Source organism: Pseudochaenichthys georgianus, chromosome 6 (assembly GCF_902827115.2).
Source record: "Pseudochaenichthys georgianus chromosome 6, fPseGeo1.2, whole genome shotgun sequence".
Taxonomy (NCBI): Eukaryota; Metazoa; Chordata; class Actinopteri; order Perciformes; family Channichthyidae; genus Pseudochaenichthys; species Pseudochaenichthys georgianus.
Window position 1 is genome coordinate 28,356,997 of NC_047508.1, and position 27,731 is coordinate 28,384,727.

At 40.0% G+C, this 27,731-nt stretch overlaps 1 protein-coding gene across 1 annotated transcript; it reads left to right on the forward strand.

Annotated features, from left to right (window-relative positions):
* fkbp16 (FKBP prolyl isomerase 16) lies at positions 1-27,639 on the forward strand. The gene is made up of 8 exons (XM_034085519.2): positions 1-784; positions 1,091-1,260; positions 2,213-2,301; positions 22,024-22,241; positions 24,858-25,039; positions 25,173-25,250; positions 27,017-27,154; positions 27,241-27,639. The coding sequence occupies exons 1-8, from the start codon at positions 355-357 to the stop codon at positions 27,325-27,327; spliced, it is 1,392 nt and encodes a 463-aa protein (XP_033941410.1). The 5' UTR covers positions 1-354; the 3' UTR covers positions 27,328-27,639.
* Positions 27,640-27,731: the final 92 nt, after the last annotated feature.

Here is a 27,731-nt window from a genome sequence, read left to right on the forward strand (position 1 = left end):
ATCATTTTTTTGTCGTTGCCACATCAATGGACCATGTAGACTAAGATAAACACAAGCAGGAGTGTGAGGAGGTCAAAGTGCAACAAAACCTGCAAAAACTACGCAGCAGCAGGCGGGACAAAGAACTGTAGATGAAACCGGGATTAAGGGATTCTTCCTGAGTTGGATTATTAAAGCACAACATGGATTTTTGTCAACATTATGTCATGGAGATATTTTTTTCTATGTTTTCACAGAGTTTAGTAGTTGCTACTCAACAGAACTACTAACCTGCACCAAGTGGAATATTGGCTCGGACAGAGAGGATCAGTCCTTCTCGAGGCGAATGCAGGCGGTGTCGCTCTCTGCATTGAAATGGAGACAGAGCCATGTGAAGAGTTCGACCCTGCAGCAAAGCCTACCAAACCTGAAGTAGAAGGGGCCATAACTGAACCCTCAGACGGTGACACTCACACCGAGCTGCCCTGTGGGTCTGCAGAGGAAGGCCAGGAGCTGCATGGGGAAGAGCAGGTTGAAGCAGAGAGCTGTGCAGGAGAGAGTCAAAGCTCCGATATAAGAAAGCCCTCTGATCCGGAGGAATGTGGAGACACAGCATGCGAGCAGAGGAAACTGCAGACAACAAACAGCTGGAAGACGGTGCGATTTCAAGAACCATCGATGGACGACGATGTGCTGGAGATAGACAGCTCAGCAGAAAGTCTCTTTCCAGAATATGTGACAGAGGAGTGGACCTCCTCCACCTTTGAGGAGCTTTTTGGGGCAGACGATTGGCTCGACATCACTGGTGAGGAAATCAATTCAATTAAAGTTTATTTATATAACCCAAATCACACATTTTAAATTTGTTGAGACACTGGGTATTGTGAGGTAATATCGTATCAGTAATCTATCAAGTAGTAGCTCATTTACTTCATTTAAACTTCTACATTTCATATTAGATTGAAACCACAGAATACTAGACGATGTCCCAAAATTGAACCGAGCTCAAGCTTGCCGATTCTTTTGCCGGATTTTGTAGCATGTGTTTACCAACAAGTAACAGATTAACCCTGCTTCTTCCTGCATGACCTTCTTTTCTTTCCTCACGCAGAGGACCGACTCTTGAGGAAGAAGTTGGTGAAGTCTGGGGCCCCTGACGCCCTGATACCTGTCTGGGGCCAGGAGGTTTCTGTGAAGATGCAGTGTGTCCTGGAGGACCGCACCGTGGTGGAGAAGGACACCAAGCTGGTCTTTGTTATCGGAGAGGGAGATGTTAACCAGGTAAAACACTTTTAGTTTTATTAGGAATGAGTCATACAAATCTGAAATGGATATGGTTAGAATTCTTGCACTTCTTGTTCCTTATGTCACTTAACACCCCACTGGTAACATGTGAAGCTTTTAAATTACCTTTAGCTTAGTGGTGCTGATATTGAGTCATGCAACGTGTTTTCTTTTGCCAGGTCCTTTCCCCAAATCTATTTGCCACAACATCATAATAAATGCAAGACTTGCTGAAGCCTTTTATCTGCTGAGAAACCGTCTATAGTTTTTAATTCGTATGCCATAATGTACGGTGTGGTTTAGCATGCTTCCATCTTTTAAAATCTGGGCCGAATCCTAAATAAATGCATTTGTCCTGCGTCGCGCCGGTGACGATTTTCTCTGACCATTCAGTGATCTGTAGTGTTTGAATTCACACTTCTAGTAACGGCTCAGCTCACTTAGAACTTTGACCAGGGTGGTACCAAAAAAGTAAGAAAAAAAAGGGTTTAATTTAGCTGACACTTTTATCCAAAGCTGAAGATACAAAATAAAAATAGCAAGAACCCTGCATGTACATTAGCTTTCAATAAGCCAAACCATTGTGCTACATAGTTTTCAGAAATCAGAGCATTAAACCATAGATTGAGACATTTCACTCATAATAAGTAATGTCAACCTCATGGGTTGACTGGAGGAAATGTAAGAGGATCACGTAAATCAATAGGACTAATCCTGGTTACCAAAAATATAACATTGTATGACAATTGGAGATAGATATTCTGTCTGAAAACAATTTACCATCATGAATCTGAAATGGCAAAAAACTGTTCCTCAAGCTTGAAACGGAGAAATCCTTCAGATGTCTTAGTCAATTGATTAAATGCGCTACGTGATGACGTATTGAGTGTGATTATGTAAAAAGCCCAATCTGTCCTCTTAATAACACAATGTGTTTTGACACCTGTAGGCCCTGGAGGAGTGTGTCATGTCCATGCAGAAGAGAGAGATCACATTACTGCTAGCAGATTCCCAGTGTGCATATGGACTTCTGGGAAGGTAAGAATTTTCCAGTTATTGTTGTTAATGGTAACGATTCAATTAAGCATGTGCATGTTGAAGCAAAAACAAGACTGGATTAGTTATTATTCTTTCTGAGTATCATCTCAGAGCCCCGGCTTTCTGTACCTGTTGCTGTGGGGGCAGCCTGGTTATCCAGGGGTAGCGGGGTTAATGAACCATAAACAGGAGCAGATGGCTTCCTCCCAACACCATTCAGAGGCAGCCTATCAATGGCCTGCTTGTAACCTCACAACGAATGGGAGAGCAGCACTTATATTACGGCCAATGCCTCAGGTTTACGACCTTTACGCCATTAAAGAGCCGGAATAAACACAGAGGAGATTGGTGTGTCGCCGACGAAAACCCATTGTTTATAGTTTTAATGTTTACTTAAGATAACCAGAACACATGAGAATGATACATTAATGTTCCACAGTGATTTTATATATACATATACATGAACATATTTGTCTTTTGAGGTTTCATTAGAGGAAAAACATGTATCAAAAGTGTTTAATGGGATTTAATTAGTTCACTTCAAAAAACATTCTGTTCTCGATGTTGTAAGGATGTTTAGGCTGACAGGACTATATTGTATATTTAGCTCTTTCATAAACAGCAAAATTGGGGTCATTAATTTAATTCTGGAACAGATTATTCTATGCCAGTAGAATGAATTCAACATTATTACATAGTTTCAACCCAGAGCCATGTTTGCTCTGTGAGTGGACAGTGTCATTTCTTTTAAGTATAAAAAGCCAGGAAACAGTCTAAAATAAAGAAATGTGCTGTGCAGTTATATCAAAACGTCCATTCAGCTACATGCTCCACCATTAACAGAGTAGCTGTAAAGAGGAGTAATGCATAAAAACAACCTGCACACACAATTATCATGTGGCAGTAAAAGGCTTGAAAAGGTGCAGGACACAGACATCATTTCATAATTCATATCCGTACTGAAAGTAAAACACTGTCCGTCTGAACATTGTCAACAACATAATGTTCAAATATGCTGAACATTGTGTTGTGAAAGCTTGTTTTTTTTCAGCGTGTGTAGTACTGTTTCAGTCAGCTCTGTGCTGTGTGTGAGGTCCTGTTATTATTATGGAGCTCAGTAAAGGGGATGATGGGACATGGGGTGTGCGAGGTGAAGCGAGGAGTCTCTGAGGTGTTTGTAGAGTCTCGCCCTCTGTTGTGCGGGAGAAGGAGGCAGAGAAAAATAAAGGAGGCAACGGGAGGTTAGTTAATGATTGTTTTGATGCAGCTGATTAGGGTTGTGTGCTGTGGAGTCAAATTTAGCCGTACCAAAAGGTACACAATCAGAGCTTCATGCCAGCTCCTTAAACACGACACACTTACTGAGGTTAACGGCAACTCTGAAAGTGATTTTCTCACTGAAGTTAAATGCATTTGTTAATGATTCGGTTTGACAAGTGAGAAAATCAAGAACATTATGTGAAAAAAATACCAGATTATAAACCCAATTTAACCCCTTTTTAAAGTAAGTCATCTATTGGTAGGAAACGTGTGGGTAATAGGATTTTTTTTCTTGGGAGTATAGATGAGAAAATAGAAAACATGCTCATGTCTTTAGAGTTAACATGAATCTTTCGCCAGCAGCCAACAGCTAAGCTTAGCATGAGGGAAAACAGAAAGAAACACGTTCATGTTCATCTATTAATTAACATTTATGTGTTTGTTTAATCAGGAAATAATCCGAAGTGTATTAATGTCAATTCACTAGTTTATGATTTGAGGATGTTGTGTGCCAGACTATTTCTTGGCTCTGAGAAGTTGCCAGATAACCAGCGGAGACTCTGTGAAGTCACTGGTCACAGAAAAATAAATATTCTGGCACATAAACATTTTGAATATTGCAGTGCTTACAGTTTGTTTTTTATACCGATTTAAGTTGCCAGTATGCATCATTTGTTACCTTTAAACATAGCAAAGCTATTGGTTTCAAACTGGCTGCTATAGCTACATAAACAACGCAGACATAAAAGTGGTATTGATCTTATCATGTAACGTATGGAAATAACGCAAAAAGCTATTTTTTTACTTTCTCTTTAGCAAGACTTGTGCATTCTCCTTCAGAGACTGTTGCCAGACCTGCATGTTGTGGTGTACTACAAAAAGATACAACAGTATTTGTGCAAATAAGCTCACACAAATAAGAATCTCAAGCAGCAGCAGACATCATGTTTCAAAGTAGATGTGTCATCCACAGCGTGTTTATGATGTAAAAAGACAGAGGCACGATGAGGGAAAATCTCATTAACCTCTCTCTGTTTTCTGGCGGATGCATTGATTGAACTCAGACAGTCGCCCGTTGGAAACAGGGCCGCTAAGAGCACTTCACAGTTATTTATCAGAACAGTGTGCAAAGCTGGTCAGACAGTATGATTCAACACAACACAGCACAGTGGAGTGGATTGTAGATTGGTGTGGGTGATGGCCTAGCTGTGGTGTCGGATGTGATCAGAGCTGCAACTCCTTAAAAAGGTGGCTGTGAGACTAATGAAACCCTGTGAAAAGTCTGGAGCATTAACCCCATTGATTAAAACAGACGCGCTGGTTGGGACTAAATGGACTATAAGAAAGAAACACTGAGATGTATTCCTGTGACATCAAAGCCTGGAAAAGTGAAGTTGTGACGAAAGACATCACGCTCTCCTTTTTGAGGAACTGCTGCTTACGTCAAAGCTATTCCCCAGTGAGACACACTACTTAGTCCGAGACACAGACTGCCTCCCTTCAGTCAGCAGGTCCTTATCAGAGAGCAGTGGAAGCAGCATCTGCTGATCTCTGGACAGGCACAACTTTAACACTCAACCTCCTCATCAGCTCTGCACTACCTCAGAGTCAACAACATTATGTGTCACTGGCAGATGCTTTATAATCTGACTAAAACTAAACCGAACAAACAAGCAGCATAGTCAATTTATCCCCATTATATACACTGCATGCCTTTGTTGGGGTAGCAGTATAGCTCAGTCTGTAGGTACTTAGAAGACTGGAGGGTTGCTGGTTTGAGTCCCCAAAAAGAGTATGTCTCCCGGGAACTGCAGAGGTGCCCTTTAGCAAGGAACCGGACCCCCACAGCTTTTCTTCATTGTGAACTTCTGTGTGGTTATATTGGCTGGCTGTTGGCAAACATCAACAGTAGCTTAAATCCCGCCGCTGGCAGCGAAGGTGTTGGTGTACTTTTACACTTAGCACAAATTAAGACTATGTCATTGGCACATGTTGAAGTGGAGAAAATAAAGCCTGTGGGATGTCTAAACATTTTTTTAATTTTTTAATCCAAGTCCACTGTCAGACCCAAAATCATTCTACTGTTGCATTAACGTGTCCCGAGAGGGTTGTTTGATATTAGAAAATTAGAAGTTCATAATTATCTTATTCACATTCATCTTCTGGGACACACATATAACAATGAATAGCATGATTGTCTTTGTTTATTTGGTAAATAAAGCAAAGGCTCTTATACAGCATAAATCAATAAATCAAGTTATTGGTAACTAGCACACATATGATTAAAAGGTGAGGGGATCTCACACTATTGTACACAAAGGAATAAATGTACAGTCTCCAGTACAGCATCTGGCAAAATGAGGGTCAGGTTAGTTATGCTTTTGTTTTATATTCACATATTTTATGTAGGTGTTTAGGGGATGTTCATCCATGACGAACCTTTCTATGTCAGTTGTGCAAGCAAAGTGCCTCAATTTGGTTTTGATTCTATTTTGACAAACACTATATTTGTTAGCTTAGTACATTTGCCTGACACCATTGAGAGAACTCTGAAATATCGTATCATTGGATACAACATTAGAAATAGTGAAAGGTGTTTTATTTCCTGTTCTGAAAACATATTAGGAGTGTGGTCAGCTCAGGAAAAACTAATTTGTATAGTACATTTTACTGAAAAAACTGGAGATGACCCAGAATTGAACCCTGGTGTATCCCACATGGATTAACACAGAAATACTTACAGTGACTGAACTGATCAGATTCACCTTCAGACAGTTAAAATGAAATGCAAATATAATTGATAATCACAAATAACTTAATGTTCAGTAAACGCACTGTGGAGCCACACCAGATGGCTATCATTCTCGGTTTTGCAGCGAGGCAAACAAACCAGTCCGACTGTGGGAGCGTTGAGAAACACAAATCTCCTTCTTTGACCCCAGGCGAGGTGGCCTGTTGGCTTTTGAGGCCTTGAGAAATCACCAGGCTGACTGATCTGTAGTCGGCTACAGAGACAGGTTGGAGCAAGTCAAGGGAGGCTTTAGCTCATGGGAAAGTACTGTAACTCTAACTTCGATGAGTGGTGGTTATTGTATAATATTCATCATCTGTTTTCAGTCTGTCCATTTTAATGTGATCATGTTTGTTTTGTCAGACTGCCATGTTTTCAAAGTGTTCAAGAAAATAATTGGCAGTGACTGATGTTTATATGATGTGTGCTTGTTTTATTGGATTTGGAATGGTTTATTATCAACGAGAATGGATAAAGTTTTATTTTCATTATCGTTTACCCAAACTTTACCAAGACTGACACTGGAATTTAGTGTCTAAAATGGCAAAATATTAGAAAATAACATATTTTAGCTGATATCTCTTTCCCAGTGCCAAGTCTCAGTGTGGTCAGGGCTTTAGTGTTGACCACAAACGTTGATCGACATATATGTTAATACAATGTTTTCATCATGGCTGGGATGTCTTCAGGGCAAAACAATGACTACAAGATCTCAAATAATCATACCTGCACAACATCCAGCGTTATTCAAATCTAATTGTTACAAAAAAAGTGTTTAACATACAATATCAAATAATAACCCAGAACTCTTACATAACATGCATTGACAATTGTACTGTTTTTCTGGGAATGTGCACAATGTGAATCTTTGGTTACACTCTTGAAAAGGTTGGCAGGTGTGGAAGCCTCTCCCTGTGGCCTCTGAGGCACACCCATATCCTGCGGGGAATGCAGCTGAAAAAGGTAACAGTGACATTTCTCAGAGCAGAAAGGCCTGCAGCTTGAGAGAAACACAGAGCAAACAGGCCACTTGATAAAAGATCAGAGACATGTGATCAATGGGATCATGTCTGATAACGAGTAAGTCTCTTGAAAATGTGAGAAATGTCAGTGATTGTGAAAATGTGAGAAATGTCAGTGATTTGTATTTGACAGAAGGTCTGGTGTTAGGTTCATTTGTAATTATTGTTTGTGCGTTTTTCCTCTTTATACAAACATTCTCTGTGCTTATCCTCCAATGAAACACGATACAGCAAAGAACTGGCAGTTCTGCTTTTCATTACATCTAACACTCGCCAGTGCAGAGGTACAGTGACTCACTTGCCACAGAGTTGAACTGGTATCTGTCAATTTCATGCACATGCGCCCTCCTCCCTTTTCTATACGTAAGGCATATTAGCCACACATGAAATCTATGAGGTGGAGTTCCTCTCTGTGCTTGAGGTAGCATGACTCACTCTGCATAACCACCTGGGTCAAATGAATAATGCGACCTTTGAGAATAGTGGAAAACACATTGATGCATCTAAATCACTCTCCTCCCCATTGTTGTTGCGAGTCACTTTTTGGAGTAACTGACACTAGTTACTATGACACAACAACTGACTGCATTGTCATATGACCTAAATAAGTTTGACTGTTGCTTTTGGGCTCTGTGTGCTTCTTTCCCAGCACGTATACACAGCAGGCTTACAAGAAACCACACCCAGGCCTCACACTCCAGGAGCAGGCCAGCAAGCATCGACAGCTGTGGCACGCTCCAGATAAGATCAGGCTTAGCTCTCAATCAGCATGCACTCTCCTGACCTAAAGCTAAAAAGAAATGTCTGAATGAAATGTGAGCAGGAGAGAGGTTTTGCTTTCCCTCTGAAAACTAGATGGTGGGTTGTTTTGGCACCGCAGCAGTATTTTGCAACTCAGACCAGTGTTTGAACTGTGCATGCCATGTACCTCATATAATCTCCCTGGATGTTTACCTTTTCCCCCTACTGCTAGCAAGCTTATCTCTCTCATCGACACAGCCTCATAATATAGCACTGCACTCAGATATATCTACTTCTGCTTTCTGTGGTCAGAGGGTATTTAGTGGGACAGTAAATCTCCTAAAAGTGAAATGGCGCCTTTTTACTGCCTTTATTACATTTTAGGTAGAGTGTGTTTTTAGAGCAGATAATACTTGGTGGAGCAAAGTTGGCTTCATAATACATGAACACTTAGAGCTTTGTAGGATGTTTTTTAGTTTGAGAAGTACAATTGTTTTGTTTAAACCAGGGGTACTCAAATACAAATCTTAAAGGTCCAAAATAAATGTTTCAATAAGACAAAGGTCCATTTATTACGGTCATTCAAACTTTTAAACAATTGCAACAAGATTCTTAACACGAGGTTGCAAAAACAAAAATAATCTGTATGCAGCAGTTTTCATTGATATTGTGTCTGTGCTTGATCCCTCAGAGTCGCAGTGTAAGAGCTGCACAGTTATGATGAATAAAGGCAGCTGCACTCTTTTTCATTCAGCATTCCCATTATTGCTTTATAAATGTCTTGCCCCCTCGTCAGGCCCAACACATCTTCAACAAACTCCCCCTTTGCCTCATCATAAAAACTCACAAACACCAGCAACTGAGCAATGTCAGCGGTGTCAGTGGACTCATCCACAGCTAAGGAAATGCACTGTGCATTTTTTATTCCATCACAAAGCTGATTAATCAAATCACCAGCCAGTATTTATGTTCTTCTGGTTGCTGTGGAATCTGAGAGGGGGATTTGCTTGATTTGACCTGTTATTTCCTCTTTTTGTTTGCCTTCAACATGGTCTCCATCACTTCAGTCATGCATTCTTTTATACTTCAGTTATTATCCAGTGGAATGTCCTTACCTACTAACCTAGTTCAATCAAAGTGGTTACTTTTTTTTGGCTGGGCAGTGAAGTTTTACACACCGTCTTATTTGACTTTCTCAGGACTTAAAACAGTTTTTTGGGGGCAGACCCCCTCAAAGAAAAAAATATATTTACACAAGTAAGGTCATCATCTTAATAGTTTTGTAGGCCTGGCCTATGCTCATCCGTGAGCAGAGCATCAAGTTGACGTGTATTACAGCTGAATGCGGCGATTACCATCTTGTTCAGCAAAACGCCTCACAAACGTATTAAGATCAACAGCTTTAGTGCGTTTTGATTCAATGCTGAGTACAGCCAAACTAACAGTCTCTTCTCTGTCAGTGTAGACCGCAAATACCTCATTCCTTCAGTGCTTGGGTCCGAATGCTTCTCGTTTTGCGCCGTCCCGTTCAAATGAAATCGCCGCCAATCATATGTCCACGCTCGCGCCAGGACCGGGGGAGGGGTTACATGACGTGCATCTTGTGCTGCATTCATTTGCACTCGGACATTAGAGACTTTCTCTCATAAATGTCCGATGAGCGCTGTTTGCAGTCTATGGACATAGCGGATCATTTTGACTCGTTGCGTTGTGGCGATGTCTCGCAGATAACACAGATAATACATATGAAAAGTATAATTTGCTCAGAGTCCAGAAACAGTTGTGGTTCGGTCCGGATCCGGACCAGAGTCCGTACTTTGAGGATGCCTGGTTTAAACCATAGACTGTAGGTTTAAACGTATCATTAATGAATTGGCAACAAAAATTGCATCTTTGGGAATGCCATCATTTCCTTTTGCAATGCAGTCCTTGAGAGATACAGTGAGTTTAGAGTATAATTCAAACTCACAATGTTTTCAATATACAGCAGGTAAGTGTAAGAGTAATACACAGCTTCATAAGCCAACAGTTAAGAGCAAACAGGACATTATTCAAAAATAATACGAACCACTTGTCGTTGGAATTGACGTACAAACAAAACAAACAAAACAAGCAAAACATGTATTATAACACCGACTATTACATATCCTGAAGAGATGCACAGTCTGTGGAACAAGAGCTGGCCAGTTTTTGTTGTTGTTGTTAATTTACAGGTGATATTGCTGTAACGATTTTTGAAATATTGTGAGTCCTGCTTTTTTACATCTATGTTAACTAGTTAGCCGAATTCACTCCCTTATTTTGTTCTTTGTGCGTTATTACTACCAACTGCTGTTCAGCATATTAGAGTCAACCTGTTCCATCATTTACACTGATAACTAACATATGGTCAACACACAATGAACAGGGTTGGGGTCAACACTTTGAATTCAACAGAATACATGCACTGCTATGACCGACCGACCGACCAGGTCACCACTTTATTTGAAGGGGCACAATCATGATGAAGTAATGACAAAGTCATGCTTAGTTAATCATGTTTACGACACTTGGAATTGCTGTGACTGGTCAGTTTTTTGGCCTGACACTTTAATTGCAGATCTATATGAAGAAGACATGAACATCATTAATAACTCAGAAGTCATGATGATTGAGGTACCTTAGTTGATGCATTAATTAAGGTATTGTTCCTGCATTAAGTCATGCATGAGATGCCATTAATACCTGTACATTACTGATAGTTCATGAGTACTACATGAATGAATTCATGATGATTCATATACCCTTACCGTAAAGTGTTACCAACATATTACACCATATTGCGCTAGTAGTTTCAATACCACAACGTAAAATGACTGCATTACGAAAAAAGTCACTGTAAAAATATAGAAATGTTATCAACATTTTTTAGTATTTATAATACAAACTTTGACTTTAGCTGATTAACCGTTTGTCCTCATTATCTCAGCTGATGTTAAAATAGTTGCTTGAACCCAAACATCACTCCACTTAACTAAAACAAACCCTTCGTTATCTTGCAAGGATTTAAATCAGACAGTTTAACATCTGTACATGCTGTCCTAACCTTATCGCTGACTTGTTACTTTAATGAGTTCGTCAAAACTTGCCTTCTGTACAAAGACACTGACACCACTGTCATGCTTCACTGACATCACCCCTTGTCCACTGTGTCACTAACTGGGATGTGTTGTATAACAACATTGTGCAACATGGTCCTTTTTTCAGTGGGCATGCAAATAAGGACACACAGGAGGTGGCACCTAAGCTCTACCAGCACCTTTCCTATCTATGACAGGCACCCCTCTAAATCATCCATGCCTCCTGTGCACAATAAACACAGCCAGAGAGAGAGATTACTAGCATGAATGGCTGCACAGAACTGGTTTTAAAAATTAGATAATGTGCAGGAGCAGGTATGCAATGTGTGTTACCAGCAGGATGTATCTGATTTACAAATAGTATGTCCAAATTAGAATATGAAAGCATGCCATGAACACTAAAAAACAACAATTTTATTGTTTGAAAACTGCACTGTGTAAGGGATCCAACATCTCTAACTCTGATACCTTTTCTGATAACATGTTGGTGCTGATATTCATGGTTTCCAGATAATTGTTTACTGGATTATAATTTTCCTCAAGTGCCACCATGAGGTTGACATTTTTGGCATTTAGTAAAATATCTGGACAATCGCTGGACAGATGGCAACAACATTTGGTTTGCAAAATGTTAGTGTCCCCCTCCGGATGATTTGCACATAACTTTTATATAACTCTATCTACATACTGTATATTAGTTGATGACCACATTTCTGTGGAAATAACGACACTTCCATCAGCATGAGCTGTACTACTGTCATTAGTCCTAAATGTCTCCAAATGTTAGCTTGCAAACACGGTAAACATCGCACACTGCTTAGCAACAGCATTTTAGTAATTATTAAATGTTAGCATGCTGACTTTAGCATGTAGCTCAAAGTTCTACTGTCTGCCTACAGCTACATGACAGTAGCCTTGCTTAATCTTCTTACAATTACTTTAATCTGTTTTCATTATGTGCAAAGATTCTGCACGTGTTCAGTTAGATGAATTTGACCTATTTTTGTGTGTCGCCCCCCTGTATGACAACAGCTAACACCTCTGCCTACGATGACGCATTGAACGAACACGTTTGTTTCAAGCATACACCGGCCTCAACCCTCCGGTGTTATGTCACATGGCTTTGTGTTCATAGCTGCTTTCCATCTCCCTCGTCATTGCTAAAAAACAAAAGCTGTTTCTGGGGTTCTTTGACTTTCTGGACCACCCAGTCCCCCACGTCATTTGTGGCTTAGAAAAACTTATTATGACTTACTTATAATTTTAGATACACAAACTTCAGAAGAATGAAACAGACCGACTTTCTGGGCAGAGACACTGTTGACACTTAAACACACACACACACACAGATTGTAACAGGTCTGTATTGACAGGTTAACCTGCTAAATGTTACATGTACTGTGGTAGAAGTAGCGACAACTGTGTATCTGACGGAATAAGCTCACATGGACACAAGTTAAGTGCTGCTGCTGTAGAGGGATGTGAGGTGATGGGCTCTGTCCGCATGCCTGGAGGAAAGAGATCTGTCGCAAAGTGACAAGTGGCGTGTGTGTGTGTGTGTGTGTGTGTGTGTGTGTGTGTGTGTGTGTGTGTGTGTGTGTGTGTGTGTGTGTGTGTGTGTGTGTGTGTGTGTGTGTGTGTGTGTGTGTGTGTGTGTGTGGATGAAGATGTGACGTCAGTAGGGACGTGGAGTGTGAGTCATCTCGCTGAGACGTGATCGGTCGTCTGCAGCACACAAACAGAAACACAGACACACACAATAGACGTCCAAAATATTCCTCTCAAAGTTAATTACTGACGTCCTCACCGTAAAATCCGATGTGTAGTGATTAAGCTGAAGGGATTAACTAAGTAGATCTCATTATAAATGAAACAACCCGAGTTGTTTGATGGCATTGATGGGATTACTGCGGTAATGTTTTATATTGTCACTCCAGATGGTGAAGGACAATACAAGTGAGCTCATGTGTAGCAAAACACTGCATTATCTGTGCAAGAAAACAAATCAGTTTGTCAATATAGTAAATGTCTGCTTGTGTTCCTTTCTAAGCTCTCTGTGATGAGAGTGACCTATGCCATCGCCACAGGCTCTGGTCAAGTAACTCAAGCCCTTCCTCCTAAGAGATGTGGCTCTTCATGATTGATGCTCCAGGTCTTAGATAGATCTACACAGCCATCAGTGAGAGACTGAAGAATCGTGCTAATGGCCCCGGCTACATTTGCTCTCCGCAGACAACCTGACTAATGTAGTGGCAGGAATAATTCAGGAGTTCAGTGTGCTGCTATTGATTCACAGGATGCACAAGGAGGTTGAGCTGTCTGCTGCTGCTGAAAGGAAGCAGGATTTGTATTGGTTAGATAACAGACACACACTCATCGGGGCAGTCATATTTTTCTAGTGGACAGCAGTATGGCAGGAGGGCGACAGTTAATGATAATGATGATGTTCTTGTGCATACACTACAAAACTTCAGAAAAGTCAACAAGTACAGTTAATATATGTGCTAGTAAATGTATTTTCAGATATGTTGAGTATTAAGGTCTTGTAGTTGTACAGGTGCACATGCTGATTAAAAGTTACATGTCATTATATCATCAGTCAGAGTAGCGCGATAAATGCTGTCCGTTTGTTGGGCGTTCATTTTGCAAAACGAGATTTGCGACACTGTGACATTTTCTCGGTGGGAGTTATCTGGCTTTGGCACATGCATGCGTGACAGCTCGGACTTAGAAGGGAAATTAGTTTCTGATCAATATCTCTTCATGACATTTATTCTGCCACCTGAATGTCACACAATGAGCAGCCTGTGATCACAAACGTAAATGTTCACAACTCTGTAACCACAGAGGGAGGCAAACGGCAACCTTGTTGAATGATAATGAAGACTCAACCCATATTTTATTTCCAAATCACACTTTTGAGGAAAAAATAAATCTTTGATCTAAATGCAAATTAAATTGCTCGTCGTAACAGAAAGCACAAAAATACCCTTGCAACATTGAGGGATTCATATGTCCACTGAAGTAGGGGGACCTTCATGTGAAGTATAACCGTAATGGAAGAGGAGGACTTTCATCTTTCAAAGAGCAGGATTTTTGGCTCATCACTTAGAAAGCTTTGAAGTTCACAAGTGTAATCCAAGACTAGCAACAATTCGGTTTGTATAATCAGTGGACATAATGTCTTTGCAAAGAAAGAACCGAGCCCTCATTGCCACCTTTACATCGATGAGAATAAGCTGAAACTAAACCGGCCTCCCCGGGGCTGCATGAGAATTTGCCACTTGACCTCACTGTGCACACCTCAGAGACGTCTGCTTGTTCGTATTGATTGATTATGGATTAGGAGTCAATCCTGGGATATTCTAGATAACGACCTTAGGTGATGTATTTCTGTGTAAATCAGATTGCTCTCATCTACCCTGATGCAGACCAACAGCTTTGACTTCTTTTGAGGAATTGTTCAGATGCTGCCACACACCAGAGACCAAACCTGAGAGAGGTTTCACATCATTGCATAAAGCATAATCTGAAACTCTCCCCGCTCACCTGTGAGTCAGAGGAAAGATTTTGTTTAAAAGCTTTGAACTTCACTCATTCACTGTGGAGAGGTGGAGCTCACAGCTGATATCAGTCTAATGAAATGTATGAATTAGCTCTTAGATTTGATTTTGATTTGATTTAATGCATTTGTTTAAAAAAAGAGCTTGATGCGATGGATAAACATATTCACCATTCATCACACTTTGTACGGAACAGCAGAGGGATGGCGTTGACTAATGTTTGGTGAGGAAAGTCAGGCATTTAATAAACTAGAGATTGACTTCTTTGGTGATGGAGTTGATGGATACCAAACATGGGCTAACATTTGAGTCAAACGTGTGCAAGATGTCTGTACCGTGAACAGTTTTCTGAAAGATGACATTTTAGCGGTTTTAATAACTTTTTAGAGTTATTGTTAGATGTTTTAATTCTTAAGTGCTGCCCACTATTAAAGTGTTCTATACTAGTGTTCTGCATATTTTTCGTCACCATAGGGAGACACTCCATCGAAAAATAGTGGTGCTGCCATGAAAGCACTTTTTTTTCAGGGTTTGCTTAATCTTCTGTCATTACTTACTGCTACTGTAACAAATGATTTAAGTTTATTATTGATAGACAATTTTTAATCTGTGAAAAGTGGAATCACTCCATTATCAAAATGATTATTAAACGACAAACAAACTGGTATTTCAAAACAGAAATGTTGATGTTGAAGGTCGGTACCCTGTGGAGTTTTAACCACATTTAATTATATATTGAGCAGTGATTTCATGATCACAGGGTTTCACACTCTTTTTCTAAACTGTCCTGACAGTAACACCAAACTTGGCAATGAGGCAAAAATAAAAGTCAGAAGAAAATAAAACAAATATATATTAAACATGATAGTAAACAATGTAGGTTTTTCAAAAAATTGAAAAGTCAATGTTACAAATGTTTTATAAGCTATAATGCTCCGCTCAAAGATACCCACAGAGAAACAGAAACAGAAAATGTAAACTGTGTGAATGCACCTTTTAATGGTGTTTTCACATGTCTCTGTTTTCACGCTTTCATGTTTAAGATTGTCGAAACCCTTTCTACTGCAGGTAACTATACTGCTTTTTTCCCTACTTAAAGCTGGTTTAATGAAGTTGTGTAACCAGAGTCTCTCTGAAATGGCCTGGCAAATGCACATCCCTGCTATTAAACAGCCACTACATACCCTGCAGGTAGTCCAGGGCTGAGATTGGATTCATTTTAACAGGCTAAGGAAATCTGCTGTAGATTATATGAGGACTTTTGAGGAGCTCAGCAGTCAGGATGTAGCCAGTAGCTGCCATTGATCCCTGCGAGCACAGTTTCACTGGCACATTGCTGGAGGAAATAAAAACAGAAAGGAGAGGAAAGCACATGCCGAGGCAGCAGCTGAAAGGCTTTACACTGTTAGTTTCTAGATCTGGGCTGTACGAGGAGCCTGTTTTGCTGCAAATTAACTAGAATGGCAGCAAGCGAGGAAAAAACAGCTGTGACGTCTCACCATGCCTGGATTAAAGCTAAGCTCCTTTGCTCGACTGTATTGGTGCCGTGTGTCCATTCGAGAGTCAAAACAGACACAACACTTAACGTCAGCAGCAGACCTGTTTCTGCCTCAACAACCTCATAAATCTTTTTGGATTTGGTATAATCATACAAGCTGCACACCACATGTATCACGGTATATTAGTGTACTATCTGAGGTAGTAACCATAGGAACCAGTTTGAGGTACATCGCTGGCCTTTTCATCATTTGAAACGGAGAGCATGACGTCAAAGTGACCGCTGTTTTCCCTCTGTGGGAGTTTTTCCTTTCATTCTGGGCGTCGAAGGGCATGCTCGACAGATAACAGGGTGAGTCAGAGACACTATCATACACGTTAATGAGGAAGTTTGCTAAGCCACAACACATGTATCAAACCAATCTATTATGAATGCATCTTCCCATGACACAGGAGGGAAAAGCGTGTCGTCCTTATCACCTCATTCATACAAACACAAGAAGAGTGGAAGCACGAACGTCAGACAATAAAGCTCTGTTGCCCGGGAAACAGTGATTGTCTTCCCCATTTTGTAGATTAGATATTTGTTTCATTTCTGTGAAGTATGTTATTGTTGTAGAAGGTCAAAGGGAAATGTGTAAGAAGATACCTAGGAACTTGTCATTCTAACTAATACTCTCAGTGTTTATAGAATGTGATATTATGTGTTATATTATTATATTAAGGTCACAATCAAATAACAAGTTGATACTTTTTCTTCAATATTTGTCATTTTTCAACAGTCACTTTGATTGCCATGGTTTCCTTGGTGACCTGCAGTAAACATGACATGAATGTGGGCTGATAAAGTCTATGTGCATGATTCTTTTCAGCCACCTGGACCTGTTTCTGTCTCACAGAGCCGTCTGATCTGCTGCCTCAGCAAATGTCTCATATTTTAAAGTCAGCTCAGCCTTCTTCAGCCCTCAGGCTCCGTCTTCCTGCTGAAGGCTCAGAGCCATACAAAAACTCTCTGTGTCCTTTTCAATGACCTTTCTTCTGGTTTGGGTCAGGAGGCCGCTCTCAGGGTCATTCCTCTGCAAAGAAACCAAAGCTTGAGTTTAAATTAAAACTAGCAGCAGTCCGACAGCAACAAGATAATAACTTGAAGTGGTTACCTGTTACAAATACCTTGGTATCTGGCTTGATGATTGTCTCACTTTTAAACTTCATGTCAATAACCTGCTTAAAAAGCTGAGGGTTAGGCTAGGTTTCTTCTACAGGAACAAGTCCTGTTTCTCGCTTGAGGCCAGGAAAAGGCTAGTCACTGTGACCTTTTTACCTGTGCTGGACTATGGGGATCTGGTCTATATGAATGCACCTGCCAATTGCCTGGTCAAGTTAGATGCTGCGATCACAGTGCACTGAGATTTGTGACAAACTGTAAAGCATTAACCCATCACTGTACCCTGTATGCAAGGACTGGTTTGCCTTCGCTAACTGTACGGAGGCTCAGTCACTGGTACATTTTCATATACAAAGCCATGTTAGGGAAACTTCAATCCTATATCTGCTCCCTGATCTCACGGCGAATTGTAAGTGGCTACTGCCTGAGATCGTATGCTGTAGTTTTATTAAATGTGCCAACTGCTAGGACTGTCTTAGGGAAGATAGCTTTTAGATGCACAGCTCCTCTGTCTTGGAATAGTCTGCACTTAAAATGGAAACTGAGCAATCTGGTGCCACTAAATGTTTTTAAAGCTCGGTTGGATGCTACTCAATCGGAAGCTGTTGGTACCTGTTCATGTGGATAGTTATGTAAATTGTAAATCCCTGTAATGATGCTGTATGATGTCCTTTTTGTTGTTCTGTTTATGTTTTTATGTTTCATGTGGAACCTACTTGAGCAGGTCTCCCTTGAAAAAGAGATCAATGATCTCAATGGGATACACCTGGGTAAATAAAGGTTTGAAATGAAAAAAATAATGTTGTTGGCAATTGGTCAAAGACACATGGTACAAGATATGGGCAAGATGAAACATCAAAACAATTGGAGTTATTTATATTTAATATATAATCTTTTTAAAGTCAAAGTAATGGCTTAAAATTACAATAAACAAACAATTGCTCCAGTTTCATATAGCTCTGAAAATAAGATCCACAGTTTACTACACAGGAAGGGATTTTAGGTGTTTCCACAACATCACAGTGGTTCAACTCATTAGTCAGTGGTAAAGCTTTAACGAGAATTTGAGTCTGGTATATTAGTCTTTATCAGCTCCTAAAATAAGTTGAAAAGAATAATTCAAGAAAAGGTTTTTATTAAAAATATGAAAACAAACAATATGCCATCCGTATATGTTTGTGTGATGACTGAAGGAGGGACACTGGCTCTGCAGCTCAGTGTAAGGATGTGGACCGGGGTTAAAGTTGCAGTTTCAGATTTCACTGTGATCTTGCGGCAGGATCTTGCCCCACTGACCAGCTTCTGCTTCCTGTTTGCACTAATCAGGCCCCGGGGGCTCATTGGCTGAGCTTAGCACAGCAGCACACTGCTTTGGTGCTAATCACCGGTGACCCACGTGACACCGTAAACCTTATAGATCTGTCAGCGCACTGCAGAGTCACATTACACTCCACAGCTCGCCAGGCATTCTGTTTAATGCTCAAAATGGAAGCTCCACTCTCACTGATTTGCATTTTTCCTCAGTGTTTTAGCCATGCATCCTTACTCTTTGTCCTATATACGGTTGTTCTGCTTACTGAGTGTTTGCTGCTGCAAAGGTCACCTGTTGAATCCTGCATGTGAAGAATCGTTTTTTATCAGGCAATGAGCAGTCAATGTTAGTGACCTGTGTTTCTTTTGTAGGATAACATCATTCTGGATTCATGATGTTTTGATATGGCACAATTAGTTTGTACAGTTTCGACCATAGCAGCTACACCTGCATCCATTACTAAGGATTGACTTATCACTTCTCATCTAATGTGTCCTTATCTGTGCGAGTCATTAGAAGCAAAGTGGGTGTGTTTTTTCTGCGTGATGAAGTTATGATGAATGAGTAAGGGCTTTTGCTGCTATTTACGAACCAAACATTGTCACAATGTCAGACAGAGATTAGGAAATAGTGTATGGGACAATACGTTTGAACTGAAATATTACAGAGCCAGGTCTCTTATTTCACTCCATCTGCTTTGATGAAGAAGTCAAGCTCAGTATTAACTTGTTTCAAGCTAATACTTGCTTGCTCAGACCTTAAGTGTGTGTTGTTCAGTAACTTAAAAACAAAAGTGGGTTCAGAGGTGAATTCAGAGAATCCGTTCTGGATCCAGGCACTGCCAGTAGTCGGGACGCTGTGTGTGTTGTTGTTATATGCCACACAAAGTTATATAACACACAGCTTTCAGAATATTGTGTAATGTTTGCAGATAATTGTAGAGAAAAGTATGTAAGGACGACAAATACCCACAGCACGTCCATCTCATGTACAGACTGTGCAGTGGATCATTCGGTGATGGTGTCATATTCTTAGTTCGCCAGCAAAACACATGAAAGGATGTGGAGGATCTGTCTCGGCTAATCGAATGTACAGTATGAGGCCTGACTAAAAAGACCAACATAACCTGGCCATGTGCTATATGTAGACATAAACAAATCAACTGTCCTCTTCTATTGAACTTCCTCGTCTATGACCCTCAGTAAACATGCAGAGGAATGCCAAAACAAGTCAGCAGGTCTAAAAGCTGCTTTAAAAAATAGTTCAGATCGTTTTTTTTAAAGACCTGCGTCTACTTATTCAGATCAAGGCCCTGAGTGATAACGTCTCTGAAGGCTACTTCCTCCAGTCCTGAGTGCAGGAACAGGGCTCAGGTTTCTGATGCTCGGCTCAGCTGCAGGGTTCACACTCCTGTGACAGAGGACGAGGTCCCTGGAGAGAAGAGGTGAAAGGGTAATCTGATCCCACCTGCTGACACAGCCTCGCAGTAACTGGGATACAACTAATTCTGTTAGACGGATGTAAATTGTTTCATTGACAAAACCGGTTTAAGTAATTCATGCCCTGACACAACTCCCAGTGCTATCACTGTGTGGAAAAAAGGTCACTGGATGGGATGAGTTCATTAAACTGATAGGATACACTTCAGAAAGGTAACATGTGCCTTTCTTTTTAGGGAATGTTATGTTTTATTAAACTGAACAAACAACAACAATTAATGTGTTTGTATGTTTAATGTTTGTAGTTTGACAGGTGCATTATTTTGTAAGAGAAAATAAGTTGTATTTGTTACAATAAGTAATGTAGGCCAATTCAAAATCAAATTGCATCATTGCATTAATTTCCTCTCTCTCTTTCTCTCTCACACACACACACACACACACACACACACACACACACACACACACACACACACACACACACACACACACACACACACACACACACACACACACCACACACACACACACACACACACACACACACATGCACACGCACACACACAATGTATACATCACTTCAGGGGACATTACATTGACTTACATGCATTTCCTGGAGACTTATCCTAACCTTAACCATAACCAACACATGCCTAACCCTAACCCTTACCCTAATCCTAACCAAGTCTTCACCCTAAAATTAATGATTCCCCTCATGGGGACCTCCAATTTGTCCCCATAAGGGAGGTGAGTCCCCACCTGTGACTGTGTAAACAGATTTAGGTCCCCACAAGTATAGTAATGCTAGGACACACACACACACACACACACACACACACACACACACACACACACACACACACACACACACACACACACACACACACACACACACACACACACACACACACACACACACACACACACACACACACACACACACACACACACACACACACACACACACACACACACACACACACACACACACACACACACACCTTTGGAACCAGAGCCTCCACAGAGTAACTGATAATGGACCATTGTGTGCCATGTGGTCACAGGAGCTGGATGATTGAAAACCAAATTACCTTTCCTTCTGAGGGACTCTTGAGTGAGCCGAAGCTGTCGGCGGCTCACAGGTTCATACCAGTATCAAATCCTTGTCTGCTTTCAATGCGCCGGAGTCACTCAGTCTTTTAAAGGCGTTGCTATGTAAGCTGTTGGATATAGTGAAATGCTATTGATACAGAAAGCAGTTGAAAGAACACAACACTATGTATTTTCACTTTGCACGTATGTCATATCTTATATAAACACCTTTGATTATAACTTTTTTATAAATACAAATTTAATTAATTTTGTCTGCATTTATATGATTGCATGTTTTTGTTGATTTTGTCAATGTTGTTTTTAATGCAAGGCTGTGACACAAAACCTCAAATATTTAGGGCTTATCCTTAAGAGTGAGTTTAAACTTTAAATTCAATTGAAAATCTTCTGATGACATTTTCAGTGGAATTGTTCTCCTTGAGGTTTTTATTAGTTTATTTATTAGTTAATATTAGTAGTACTGTATAATTAATTAACACTATTAAAAAATGTGCTGTACTCTAAACAGGAGCATCCCATATGCAGGATGTTGGCCAGCTTGTTCATGCTTTTCTTTCTTCAGCTGATATCACATCACAGCAGATTGAATTCTTCATTGATTTAAGAGATCAGAGTGTTTTCTGGGGAATCTTGGCTCTTTTTACTCTTTGCCCTATGATGATATTGATTATGTAGTTATTTTATCTTTGTTTATGTGCAGGGAGCCTGATATTCCAGCATGGGCTCCTTTACTCTACCAGCTCCAGCTGCTGGACTTCAGAGAGAAACTGGACCTGTTAACTCTGCCCATCGCCGACCGCATCCGAATCGGCAACCAGAAACGAGAGCGAGGAAACTTTCATTTCCAGAGGGAGGAATACAGCATGGCTGCCAGAGCCTACAGTATGGCTCTGGATGTGCTAACCACGCGCAGCAGAGGTAACCCAGCAGCAAAACCTGAATGTATTCATTGAAAACATTTCAATACTGTCGCCTGCACCATACATATGTAGTATTCTACTGTGAGCATATCTTCATGGGAGAAGATTACAATGGAAATAGAAAACAGACAAAGATAACACACATACATTTCTAAACATAAAAACACAGTATTTCATAGAGACCTCAAACACTTCTACATTAATCTGAGTCCAGAGTTACGTAACATAATGCTCTCCTCCAGTCTGCCATCACACTAATCACACTATCACCTTGCAGAGCCACATCTATCCGAGTCCAGTGCCATGATAAATGTTTTGGTTTAATTTGTTTGAATAATCAAAGCTAATCAACTTTCATATTATTTCCACCTCCTTAATCCCGCTAATCATTGACGAGGCAGGGTGGGCCCGAGAGGGAAATGTGAATGAACAATGAAGAGAAAAACATGGACTGCTTCATAATGCGTCAATGATGGTGGAGCAGAGAGTGAACTCAGTGAAGAGAGGAGTTTATCAGGGCATCAAGATTAGGGAATTAGTGGATAAGAAGATGACCAAAAAATAATAATATTGAAGCAGAGACATCAACAACTTAGGCTGACTCTTTTTTGAGTCATCTTTCACCTATCTGACTTATCATTTACAAATATAATTCACGTTGTGTGGAGCTTATAAATCACTCTAATTGATTAACCAGTAATCAACTAATCATGCACTCACATGGACATTAGACGTGATCAGACTCCATTTTCTGCTCGGTTTTTACAGGTAATTGTCTTGATGAAGTATAGGGTTGCAATATTCCGGGAATTTTCAAAGATGGAAACTTTCCATGGGATTTAACGGGAATTTATGGGAATAAACAGGAACAATTCAAAATTGAAGGTTGGCTCTTCATAGGGAACTTAAATATAGTTGGGGAAAGTATATTTTAGCATAATCTTGACTAAAACAAACAGATGCCATTCAAGTACAGTTGAATATCCATTATCCATGCCATAGCACAGTGATTCTCAAACTTTCTTCAATAATGTACCCCCTTTGAAAAAAAAATGCAGCCAAGTACCCCCTGATCAGCGCAAAATCAAATTGTTAGGGAACAAATGCCTATATAAAGATGTACAGTACAGTACAGCACTGTACCATCAGTGTCTGATTTATTAAAACAACAACCTTGTATCTGAGAAACACTTAAATGCTGCATTTCAAATGTTTACAATCCATCACTAAATTCATGGCAAACCAATTTTAACATCATGCAATAACACTAAGACGACATTAGTTGCATTGAACTGATCTTTTTAATAAGTTGTACTTACAATTTAGTGAGAAACATGGGCTTGTGCTTCACTGAGGACCTTTGTCATTCTGACATGGAGGCAAACTGCAGTTATTACACTTCGTGTTTTGAAATATGTGTAAGTGCATTCGTCCATCACATGCACAGATGAGTCATATTTAACTCAACATTCCTGTTTTCGTTCTTCAATTAAACAAATAATTGTTCAATAAAATAATTAAAACTTGTTCTGTTCTACTTAAAAACATTTTTTTTTTTTTTAAATCTGTTGAAATGTCATGTCTTTTGTTTCATTTTGCATCGAATATTTCCAAAATTCCCCAGCTTAACTTCCCATGGAAACTTTCCGGAAATTTACCGGAAATGTTCCGCCCCTTTGCAACCCTAATGAAGTATATGTTAGTATTTAGCATTAGCATTTTAACCAAACAACCAAAAAAGAAAAGAAAGAAAACAGGAAAGAAATGTTGTTAAGATGTGCCAAAGTACATTAATATTAGTTTGGTTTTGAATGGTAAGAAATGTCTTGACCATTATTTAGGCTTTCAACACATTTAAATCTGAAAAGTTATTAGCAATTCAAACTCTGCAAGATGACATCTTTGATATTTGTGCTTAATCGTTTAATCAAAGTTTTGAATAGCTAATCAAAAAGAGAAGATACAGATCCAGAAAGAGATGTATAGATATGGAGCCTAAAGCTGAACCAATTAACATTATTCATTGAAAGATTGAGGTGTCATTCCAAGTGCCAACTCAAAAATAATGATCACCTGACTTTGCAGTCCCCCTCCACTCAACAATAGTGAGCTTCAATTCATTGTAGGGGCCAGAAACACAACTTCAAATTCCTGCTGATGTTGCTCTGTAACTAGGAAACTAAATGATAAATATCGTAAAGTGATATTGTGTTAATGTCGTTGCCTCCCAGTTGTCAAAATCAGTTCAAATTTCTTTAAAGAATCAAATTTGGAACCACGTCCTTAACAAAATTGATTAAATTCCACTGTAAATTTGAGATGTTGAGTGTGATTAAAAAGACTTGCATTCACCCAGATGTGGGCCCAGAGCTGCTGACATTTGCCTCACTTCATTCTCCGGGCCAAGTATGAAAATTCCTTTGCACTAACAAGGGCTCATTATTCGGGTCACTTCTGCATTGTGCTGGACACGTTTGGGTCTAATGATGAATCCATGCAGTGGTTACAGCAGGGACCGAGATACAATATCCAGCTGAATAAAGAAACTCATCTCTGTCAAAGTGTTGTTGTGTCAAGAGAGCACATGTCAGAGGTTGTGTGTCCGTCCCTACAGATGGTGGGAACGGTGGCGTGAAGACGGAGGAGGAGGAGGTGCAGGACTACCGGGTGAAGTGTTTGAACAACTTGGCCACCGTTCAGATCAAACTGGAGCAGTACCAGGAGGCGCTGAGCAGCAGCCGGGAAGTCCTGACCCTGGAGCCAAACAACGTCAAGTCCCTGTTCAGAGCGGGAAAGGTGCGGGCCCACGGGATGAGATATAATAATTATTGAGGAAGAACTAGTTGCTACATTATTGCATTCTGTTATCTGCCTGTTTATGTATCTGTGTCTACAAACACTGCTCACACTGTTCAGTTATCTTTTTCAGCTTTTGTCAGACACGGGTGAATACAAAGAGGCGATGGAGGTGCTAAAAAGGGCATTGAAACTGGAGCCAACCACCAAGGTGAGATTGTGTGGGTGAACTGGCCCGTTCAGCTTTCTTACAATTCTGCCTGTCCTTCCCTCACACACAGGGGCAAAAGTCAAATCCACCAATCAATACAAACAAATTGTTGTCGCCAAATATGTGCATTAAAGGTACCCTATTATACTGTTTTTCATCAATATATTATAGGTCAGAACATGTCTCTGAAGTGTTTGGCCTCGAAATACCAAACAGATCCTGCATTGTAGCATCCCATAATCCCTCCCTTATTCAGGCATTTCAAAAGTGCTGATTCTCTGTCTGTTACTTTAGATGAAAATAAGGAGCCCCTCCCCACGCCCCTCTGAGAGATATTTGGTTAAAAAGAACACAATGGTGCTCTAGGAGGAGATTCAGGTGGTAAGGTGGGGGGGGTTACCTTGGTTGGTGATTGGCTAATGGTTGCACAAGCCAAAACATCATTATTTATGACATCATAAAGTGGCCAAAATCTGATCAGCTCACTTTCAGACAGGTTTTTATATAAATGTATCAGGACAAAAAGTGAGCAAATCTTTTTTCCTGAAACTTTCAGAACGTCTTTACACTGAGGGGACACACGTTGATGTAGAAAATACATGAAAAGGTGGATTTTGTATAATAGTTGACCTTTAATGCTAACACATCCAATTCCTAAATGTTTTGACTCTTAATCTGTTCCCAAATGTTAAGGACAAAGGTAGTTACACAGGAGAGATGATGACACATGAATATAATTGATCACCCCTTTAAGTTCACACCACTTCACAAAGTCACTGCATTCACACATTAGCCTGGAGAAAAAAGAGATGCCTTGGATCCCGGTGAACCACTTCAGTTGAAGGCCTGCCCTGTTCTGTCTTGTTTGTGTGGTTTGTCTATCTGGCAAACTGCACATCAGTCAGTCTACAGATGTGACCACAATGTTTAGATCCGTCCAGAAAACCTAAAAATAACACATGCATGAGCTAAATATTGTTTAATGCCCTGTGCCCCCCAAAAAATAGAAGTGGAGTTAGAAGAGTCTTGCTTGCAGGTATACAGTATCGACACTATGATTAGGATAGCTTCTCTGATGGACAGTTTTTCACAGCAAAACAATCTCAGTTTATGAACATTATTTTTGTTCACTGCAGACTGGTTTTTCTTATTTGGAAAAGTGTAAATAAAGTGTGAGGAGTCCATTTCCATCAGCTGTTTACGACATGGTTTGCCAATGTTACAGTGACCTGACCCACATTACTGTGATGGCACACTGCCATCAGAGAAATGTCTGGTCTTGTCTAGACCAAACTAAAATATCTGCTGCTTTGGTAATTACACCCTCTTGATGCTGGATTAAATATGTATTTAGCTGCTCTGTGAGAAAGGTATTGTACTGCAGTGTGTTACGTGATAACAAAAATATGTAGCAAATGTAGTTATATACTGTAAACAAGAATACATGTGTTGTTTCTTAATATTATATTAGATGGTATGACAAATTACAAACTAGTCTAATGAAAGTATTAAGAAAATATGCTGTTAAGTAATACTGCCTGACCACACAAATAAATTGAAATGTAAAAGGAAAACAAATAACGATGGGATTTGTAGTCTACTTTCTAAGGCTTTGTATTTCAGACCTCTGCTCTCACCTGCTGGACATTTTCAAAATTACAACTTCACATTTCTCTTTAGCTAAAATGTCTTATTTCCAACATTAGATCTACTGTACAAATAGCAGCTTTTTTGCAGAATATTAAGACATTTTCTTTCTTCTTCAGGCGATCCACGCAGAGTTATCTAAACTGGTCAGACGGCAGTCAGGAGGCAAGGATACTCAGGAATGGATATCTAAACCAGCAGCAATGCTTGGAGATAACATCACACCTTTCCTGATTCCTTCTAAGAAGAAGCCATCTGTGAGTTACAACACAAATATTTCCTCAGTTTCATTCTGATTATAAAAACTCCCTGGATTTTGACTGACCTTGTTGTTGTGTTTCAGGGAATTTCCTGGACGTTTATACTCGGAGCTCTGGTTGTGGCCTTGGGCAGCTTAGTGACATCGTTGATTCTGACTGCAAGAAACTGACATCCTGCACACGACGATGATGATGAAGAGGACGATATTCAGTCCTCTTTCCTTTCAATTCATCTGAAAAAAGTGTATACAGTGATGACACGAAGAAGGTTTGCAACCCAAGTATTTATAGTAGGAAAATGTTTCACTAACAAATTGTACAGTAAATATGAAACGAAATATAGTTAAGCATTGAGAATATACCAGCAGAGATTTCTGCTTATATGAAATACAGAAGCTTTAAACAAGTAGCTTTTCAGTTGTTTCTGCTTTTATTTGGAAAAGGGAGTACATTTCTGTATGATTGAAGGCGTTGAAACTGCAATAATCTTGCTTAATAAAATATTACGAATAATCAACTTTGTCTTCTTCTCTTGTGTAGGAGCCATTTTATGGGTGTTGTTGGTGTCTCAGTT